Source organism: Mercurialis annua, linkage group LG1-X (assembly GCF_937616625.2).
Source record: "Mercurialis annua linkage group LG1-X, ddMerAnnu1.2, whole genome shotgun sequence".
In the NCBI taxonomy this organism is placed as follows: Eukaryota; Viridiplantae; Streptophyta; class Magnoliopsida; order Malpighiales; family Euphorbiaceae; genus Mercurialis; species Mercurialis annua.
This window is the reverse complement of record NC_065570.1, coordinates 6,694,954-6,704,300: the sequence shown is the minus strand read 5'-3', so window position 1 is coordinate 6,704,300 and position 9,347 is coordinate 6,694,954. Positions and strand designations below refer to the sequence as shown.

Sequence of the window (9,347 nt, the reverse complement as noted above, 5' to 3'; positions counted from 1 at the left end):
GCATAATTTTATGCGTAGATTTAGTTCATCTAAAATCACTATAAAAGATTTAATGAAATAGCTAATAATTAATTTTCGCATTGGTTGGAGGTTCATAGAAATAATAAATTATCACATGGATGTGGTTGTTTGGATATTCAAATTCAAAATATAAATAAATTTTCATAAAATGAGAATATAATAAGAGTACTTATAGGAGAAATTACCACTATTTATTGTACTTCATATTTTATGATTAAAAATAAAATAGTATTCAATATACAACCAACCAAATTGAAGGTTCTGCAGATTGTCGCTATTATTTTGTGTACATCTCCAAACAAAATAGGAGTTAACTACGAAATATTGTAAATAAACTATTCATTTATTGCCTTGCCTAAGGTGTATTGATGTTGATTATACAAATTGACTGTTCTTTTATTTGGAAATGGAAATTACAATTATCTGTCTTCACACTTATTTTGGTTGGATTAATCTTCCATCTTAGTTCTTCCAATCTTCAACCATTTTTTTTTTCCAGAAATCTTCAACCATACAATTCTGAGTTTTGTTCTTATGCTATGAATTAAAATTGTATGCCAAATTAATCCGTAATTTATTTATCAAAAAAATTATAAGTTACGTTCTTTTCTAACGATGGGTATATATCAAAAATAATAATATTTGAAGTATATTGGCGATCAATTAATACAAATTATTTGTTTGTTCCGCTGCAAATTTACTTCAACAATGAGAGTAGAACCTTAATTCATCAAAAATTTGAATCTGAAACTTATAAAAATGCTAAAGAATCTTGATCTAACCAAGAGTTTGTATTTATAATATTCAAAACACACAAAAACCACACATAAATCTCCAAAAAAAGAGTTGCTTACTCGAAAAAACAAAAAAATAGAAAAATAAACGAGTTAAGTGACGATATTATCCGGTCAGAGGCTAGAGTTCACCATATCCCGCCTTAAAATAAAAATAAAAAAAAACTCTTTTTCTATAATTTTTTTCTCTCTAAAAGCACCACTTTACCAATTCTAAATTATTTTGAAACTGGATTTGGTATCGTAATAGCAAAAACTATTAAAGCATCTTGAATGAATTATTTAAAAAAAAATCATAAAAAATTATTGACAAAAAATATCATATAAACTACTAATAAAAATACTTTTTTTTTTGAGATTCTTTTAAATTCTAGTCTATTTCTTTTTTTTTTTGATGAAAAATTCCAGTCTATTAGATATGAGAATCATATAAATTTTGAAGTCAATTCATAATGGTTGTAATTTCTTAAACGCAATTATTTTTTAATAGTTTAATACAATTATTATCCAAGTTATCTAAAGCTAATAACAAAAGTCCTATCCAATAACCAAATTAACAAACAAAAAAGGGATCAACGGTGAGGATTACACATCTTCAATTTAAGCCAGCAGAAGCAAGGAATAAGACAAATTTTCAGCATCAAGGAATAAACCTTAAGATGCAGCTTACTACAGGCAATAAAAACCAAAATGTGGCGTGCAATTATTTTATAGCGCCAACAATAATTCCACGATTTGGCTCTCCCAAACACTCAACACAAGCAATATAAACACAATTCAATTTCCTCAATTTTTAAAACCTAAAAAATCATCTTCAAATTCCTCCTCAGGTAATCAAAAAATTCTTAATAATTTTGAATTTCATAATTTTGCAGAATTCAAATTCTGTTGTGATAATGATCATCTCACTGTCTGTGTTTTTTTTTTCTTGAGTTTTAACTGTTTCAGTTTAGATGGAGTTGCTAGTTTCAATTCTTTAGATTAGATTCTTGTTATGTTAAATTTTTTTAATTTTTTTTATAATTGGGGAGGAGAGCCCCTGCGTATTTAAGCTGGTCGGTATATTTTGGAAAGTTAATTCTTTTTTAGAAATTCATACTCTGTTAATGATTGATCTTGATTGATTGAGTAGTTGTTTTCAGCTACTAACTTGGCATAGTTGTTGCATGATGTTTGATTTCCCCCTTTTTAATTAGGTTTAGTTGATTAGAATTTATTTTCGTCGGGAAATATTATATGAATTTTGGCAGTCGGGACATACTAGGATTTTGAAGAATTTCTTTAGTTTTAATTTTACTCGTATTGGTATAGCTCAGCAGTCGGCGCTGAGATTTTAATATCTTTTATACTTATAGTCCGCAGTTCTCGGTTTGTCACAAGTCATACTAGAACTTCATTTGATTTTATTGCTAATGGTTTGCAATTTCAGGCATCATGGATCTCAGAGTTGGTCTCGTATTTCTTCTTGTGTTGGGTGCTGGCTGGGCTTCTGCTGCTAGACAAATTGTAGACACCGAGTTTTCTCATAATAGCATGGTGATCTCTGATATAGGTAACTTTAACATAAGATTTCTAGATTAGACTATATGAAACTTTGTTTTTAGAGTAATGCTGTCATGTCTAATTTAAGTGGGTGCATATGCCTTTTATGATTGGCCATATGCTCGTAGCACATTGTTAGATAAATTTATTTTCTTCTCTCATTATGCGTTGAATTCTTGTCCAATTATTTTTTAGTATATCTCTTGTTGCCTGTTGGATAATATTGAAGTTTACGAGTAGCTTGATTGATAAACATTTGCTTCCAAGCTTCCAGCTTGTTTGAATTGGAAAAGGCTTGCTAATTAATTACATCGATCTTTATAACTACCAACATCTAATCAATTTCCATGGATATGTCAAATGAGAAGTTATAGATTTTAGGAGTTGCAATTGAAAAGAGCATGTCTTTACAATGTTGCCATAAATGTGCCTCGCTGCATGATGATCTTGATTGGAAAAGTCACGGATAGACTAATAATTAATCCGAAGTGTTTAAATTTGAAACGTCACATCTCTAGCGTCATTTTGGAGATGGGGGTACATGAAATTTGTTCCTTTTATCACTTTTTTATGTATTAGTTTCAGGAATTTTTTTAGATTTAGAAAGTATTCTAAAAATATGGTTTTGTGAAGTATGTTAACTGACTCGCAGTTAAGATGCTTCTAATTTGAATGTCTATGTAGCACTTTTTTTAATCAGATGAAGTTGGTTGGTCTTTCAAGGATTATTGATGTGATGATAGTCTTGCTGAACTTATTGTAATGATATTTTCTTGGTTCAGCTATACAAATGAAAGACCAGGAGCAAGAGGAGAAAAATCAAGCTGCAAATGAAGGAGTGGGAAATGAAAAAGTATGCTCATTGTGTGAGGATTATGCTTCTCAAGCACTTGACTACCTATCTGAAAACAGGACCCAGACTAAAATTCTGTCTGTTCTTCATCAAGCCTGCTCTGGGGTTCCTACTTTCAAGCATCAGGTACTCCCTAAATTCTTTTATGATGGATACTATTCAAGAAATTTGCGGTTCCAATTGAATATAGTAATTTCCTGCACCCCACCTTCCTATTAGCATTCATTTTGGCAACTGGAAGGGACTCTGACATGTAGATGCGAATACATAAACTATCCAAATTTGATATCTCATATTTTAAAGTGTATTCTAATTCAACTTTTCATCATTCACAAATTTCAACATAAATTTTCTTGCGGTTTTGCTCATATTAGCAGATACATCAACTTTTATATAAAATGTTGTTGCAAGAACACAAAGAAAATATCATATGCTGCATGGAAAAGGGGCTTTAATTATTTAAATGATCAACCATCACCCACAAGCCCAATCAGATGGGCAACAGATTGCAGGCTTTGCAAGTATCATCCAAATTATACACATACTTTTAGACTTCTTTAAGTTCACGGATATCATAGAATAGAATGGGAAAAATTTATTTTAATTCCTGTTATATTCTAATTTACTAACCATACGAGGTATAAATTGCTTTTATATTTGGTCCCATTGTAGTGACTTTGTAGCCTATATAAATGTCTCTATTGCTGGTAAGATTTGTAAAAACATGGATTCTTTTAACTTGTAATCTCTGTAGAAGTTACTGGGCAATTTATTTTGGCATCTTTATGGAGTTTTAATTTTAAGAGTTCTATACTTTTGAATTACACAGTGCGTCTCTTTGATGGACTACTATGCTCCTCTCTTCTTTACGGAGGTTTTATCAGTACAACCTGAAGCACTCTGTCGCAAGGTCAATCTTTGTGAGGAAATAGTATTCATTTCTTCAAAGTTCCAAGAAGATAAATGCGGCATTTGCCACCGTGCTGTTTCAGAAGTGTTAGTCAAGTTGAAAAATCCCGACACACAGGTATGCACTTGTATTCATTAGTAAGAATTTATAGTCATAAACATTTTCAGGCTATGAGATTCTTTTTGCTGATTCAAAATCTTATTGTGTTTCTTTTCTTTTGCCAGCTTGAGATAATCGAGTTGCTTTTAAAGGCATGTGACTCTATGGAGAACCATGCTTCTAAGGTAAGAAGAATGATGATAATGAATTTTAATGTTGAGATTTGTTGTCTTACGTAATCAACGTTTAATAAAATTGCAATAACCCTTGCTACTGTTTTGATCTGACTTGGTCCATTCATGGATTCCATACTTTATTTGTCATCATCCTTATTTGCATGATAATAGTAGTTGCCTTTACCTGTTTATTGGAAACCTCATCTCATCCATCGTCTACTGTGGGACGGAAACATAAAGATCTCTCTCTCTACCCATCTGAATGCTACAAATTTAATCCTTAGTTTTACATAATTAGTCGGGAATAAATTTCATGTATTCTAAATTGATATTGTTGGTTTGCAGTGCAAGAGGATGGTATTTGAGTATGGTCCGCTCATCCTTACCAATGCGGAACAGTTTCTAGAAACCAAAGACATATGCATTATGTTACATGCCTGTGATTCACCCACAGTTGCTGGTGAAGAAGCTGCAACAGTGTTAAAGGCCGACTCATAAGTAGTAATGGCGGTAGAATTTGGAATGAAATGTATTATAAAAATTAAATTCCCCGAAATTTATTTAACGCCATTTGCATGTATGATACATTTTTTATACGGGTATTCTCTTGCTGTTGTAATTATGCTATAATTGTTATTTATAATTTCAATTATTTGGTCGTTGGTGAAACTTTGAAACTTTTGTCTAGATTTTAATGTTTATACCTTAGTTTATTTATATCTTCAGATTGGCATGAGCTATAAGAAACAAATTCAGCTCCTCATAATGGCTAGAGTCTCTTGCTAGATCTAGCTCGCACAGAATTGTTTAGCTTCAGTAAAATTTCCAATTTGAATAATAAACTTATGTCTTATCCTATTTAGCATTTCAATTTTACGGGGCATGTGGAATCTTTGTGGATTAGCAAGGACTACATTATAAGGATAAATATTCTCGAGTGACGGACATTGAAGCAGTAATGTAAGAGAAGGGTGAAATGAATTTTTGATGAAATCGTAAGCTCTCAAGTAGCGGGAGGAGATTAGGGCTCTGACTGTGTACATGTTCGATATTGTAGGACTGTAGGAGAAGGGTAAATGAGTTCTCAATGAACTCGTAAGCTCTCAAATAGTGGGAGGAGTTCGGGGCTTTGACCGTGTGCCTATTGAAGAATGAGCTGGAGATTCATAGGCAAGGTTTAGAAAATCATCCGGAACAGTAGAGAAAATGAGTATTCGTAAACGTCACTTTTTCCTTGTAATGAAAAATAAGTTTTCAACTAGTAGTATTAACTGAATTTATTTACAGAAATTCTTAAATGGCAATAAAATGATCAAACCCCATTTTCATCTAACTAAAAAGATTCTAGTTTTCCACTCAACACAAGTAAATCATGAGCAAAATAAACTAACAAAAAAACAAAAAATGGAAGTTATGATTTCTCTAAAACGTAAGAAAATTGATTAAAAGACAAGCATGCCACATTTTCCACGAATTTTCCAAATAAGAAAATACCCAATCGTATGACAAAATCAGTTCCTTTTATCTAATGGTGAAATCCCAAAAATAACAAACAAATATTAAACAATATTATAATTTTGATTAAATGATTGAATATCTTCATAATATTAATATCTTGACCATTCTATTATATATGAAAGAACCAAACAATATTTTAATTTTGATTAAATGATTGAATATGTTCATCTTATTATTTAATATTTTGATTTTATCATATTAATAATTGTGAAAAACCAAAAACTATTATACAACTTTAATTGAAAAATAAAAATGTAGCATAACTATGGAGAAAATAATTGGATTAATATTAAAAAAATGGATGAGAGCATATTAGTGTCTAATTTTGGATTTTTGAGACGGATCTGTATAATTATATATTGGATGGAAAATAAGTAAAGAGTCAACCTGGTCTCTTTAAATTTGTAATTCGAAGTTAAATAACTCACTCTAAAAAAAATCAACTCCAAAAAAAAAAACTCACTCTTATTTTTTAATCAGTTAAGAACTATACTTTTTTTATTTTCGGTTAATTAAAGATAATATTTTTTAATTTTAAATAAATTAAAAAATAAATTTGGTGATTTCAGTCTCTTAACTTGTCCATAATCAATTTACAACATATAATATTATTTTTAATTGATTAAAATGACCGTTAGTGAGTTATTTGATCTTGTGTTAGAAGTTTGGAGACCAGATTGATATTTTATTTAATAAATAATGGTTCATACTCCATTGTATCTATCCTATCCAAAGAAAAATACTCCAACCAATAGAAGAGAAGAATCAAAAACAAAACAAAATTGTCTGCTTGCTTGGCGTCATGACAGATATGTGTATGGTTAGGAAGGCAGTTGACGCCTGTACCAGATGACTTCTTCGGACTGTTTTTTTTTTTTTAATTCTACGGACTGGTTCAAATGCGCGATGAGTGTCAAAAAAAACGTGGCGCTTCTTTATTTGCTCGAATTGTTCGTTATCAAAATCAATCAATAAAGATTTATTTTTAAATTTGTGGTTTTAAAAAAAAACACCTTCTAATTAGACGTTTTAACCAGCATGGGTCTAGTCTAGATGGTTAAGGCGTCTCCGAGTGTATGAAAAGGTCATGAGTTCAATCCCTACCTCTGTAACTAACATCTAACAAATTGAGACTCTAAGAGTGGTATTTTATCTTGGCTTAATCACTCAAAAAACCCTCACCTTTATTCTTTTTTTCAATTCCACCCCGACGTTGAAAATTTGTCAATTTTACCCACTTTTGAATTTTCCGTTTTCAATTGTACCCCAATTTTTTAATTTTTGTTAATTTTTTAACTTAAATGATGAAATCATTCAATTAACTAAGTTTAAACATGAAATTAAATTATTTTTTATTCAAAAAAGTACAAATAAGTCCTTTATTTTTAAAAACTAACTAAAACCCATAATCATATTAACACTAACTTAAATTCTTAATTAATTTAACTAAATTTAAATAAATTTTAAAAACGTACAATTATTATATGCTAGACATGGAGAATTTTTTAAACAAATTTCCAAACGAAAAAGACGTTAATTTAATTTTTCAGGGTACAATTGAAACACAAAAATACAAAATAGGGTAAAATTGACAAATTTTCAACGTCAGGGTATGATTGAAAAGGGGCTAAAAGGTCGGGGGTTTTTTAAAACATTAGACCTTTTATCTTTGGCAAAAAAAAATAGACGTTTTAAACAAAAACATCCTTAAAAATAGATATTTTAACTTATTTGACTCTTTTAATTTCAAATAGATCAATAATTTATTACCACCGCAATCCTAATAAAAAATTTATTCTTAAAATTTATTAGCTATACTGAATTTGTAAAAATATCTTGGAACTATAAGCTTTATAGAAATTGTAAAAGTTATTCTACCAATCAAACCATATTAACCATTAACCAATCTACTTTCAATTAATCTCGGTTAGCTTTGATTTCATGTTTGCTCACCTCTAATTCCGTGGATAATAAATAGAGTAAAAATAATAAAAATTGGAAATTTAAAAAAAAATATTTAATTGGTAGAATATTTACATGAACAATTTATAATAGATTAAAAATATTAATTTTTAATATAAATTATCTGAAAGGTACACAAATGATCCTAATGTTGTCACTGAGGTGCAAAATGACTGCAACAAATTGAAAAGTGGAAAGATGACCTTCAGTTTAATGGTGAAATTTAACCACGTCTAATAACGAAGTCTAAATTTTAATTTTTAATATATTAGGATCATTTTTGTACTTTGTTTGCAGTATTAGGGTGCTAATTGAGATTCGAAAAATATAAAAAGGTCAAGTGAAATTTTGAGTAAATATTATGGTCATTTTTATACGTTATCCATTTCAAAAATTAAGTAGTCTCTTTTGATAGTTGTATCAATAATGTGGCTAGCTGTTATCATCAATAAGTAATAATTAGGATTAATTTCATAAAAATTCACCAACTTTACATATTTTTTCATTTTAATCACGCGGTTTAAATTTTTTCATTTTTATGCACGAATTACCACTTTTTCTCAAATTCATGCACAATGCTGAGGTGTCACGGCTCCATTGGTGTAATTTGCTGAGGTGGATATAGAGTGTCACCTCAACACCGTGCATGAATTTGAGAAAAAGTGGTAGTTCGTGCATGAAAATGAAAAAATTTAAACTGCGTGATTAAAATGAGAAAACGTGTAAAGTTCGTGATTTTTTTTGACATTAATTCGAATAACTATTAGTTACTGTTATCTACAAATTCAATCAAGGCCAAATATTGTAAAAAGGCCAAACATTTCATAAAAATTTCACAAAAGTCTCGACCTTTCAATTTTGTTGATTTTGGCCAAAAACTGATTATTTGGTTTCACAAAAGTCTTGACCTTTTAATTTTGTCGATTTTGGCCAAAAATAAATTATTTGGTTTCACAAAAGTCCTGATCTTTCAATATTTGACATGCCACATAGGCGTCACATAGGCAAATTTAAATCAAATTGAGAGTTGGCCACAATTGAAACCAAATAATTTATTTTTGGCCAAAATCGACAAAATTGAAAGGTCAGGACTTTTGTGAAACTTTTATGAAAGGTTTGGCCTTTTTACGACATTTGGCCTTCAATCAAATATTAAATTTTAAATATATATTATCAATTTGTTAAAAAATTAATAAATTATTTATAAATTAAATGATGTTTGTGAATTTTTTAGAGAGTATTTAGAATTATTAACAATGAGTATAAATATTCAAATTGTACTCTTACTTATCGATAGAAAAATAGAACCTATAAAAAAAGGTTGATTTTTTTTTATTTTAAAGGTGGAGGTGGTGATTTTTGGCATTTCGTCCAAAATAATTGTCTCTTTCAACATATGTTTTTCATTTTTTAAAATAAAATACTCTATTGTAGAGATTTATGTGTGGTTTTAATGTGTTGTGATGATATAA

At 29.5% G+C, this 9,347-nt stretch overlaps 1 protein-coding gene across 1 annotated transcript; it reads left to right on the top strand.

Moving 5' to 3' along the window:
• Positions 1–1,511: 1,511 nt before the first annotated feature.
• LOC126665640 (uncharacterized) lies at positions 1,512–5,064 on the top strand. Its single transcript, XM_050358490.2, has 6 exons — positions 1,512–1,645; positions 2,245–2,367; positions 3,140–3,336; positions 4,040–4,237; positions 4,345–4,404; positions 4,741–5,064. Exons 2-6 carry the CDS (start codon positions 2,250–2,252, stop codon positions 4,891–4,893), a joined length of 726 nt encoding a protein of 241 aa, XP_050214447.1. The 5' UTR covers positions 1,512–1,645; positions 2,245–2,249; the 3' UTR covers positions 4,894–5,064.
• Positions 5,065–9,347: the final 4,283 nt, after the last annotated feature.

Coding starts and splice junctions, on each gene's coding strand:
- LOC126665640 (XM_050358490.2), top strand. CDS start 2,250: ATGGATCTCAGAGTTGGTCTCGTATTTCTTCTTGTGTTGGGTGCTGGC. Junction 2,368..3,139: donor CATGGTGATCTCTGATATAG/GTAACTTTAACA, acceptor TTCTTGGTTCAG/CTATACAAATGAAAGACCAG. Junction 4,238..4,344: donor TGAAAAATCCCGACACACAG/GTATGCACTTGT, acceptor TTCTTTTGCCAG/CTTGAGATAATCGAGTTGCT.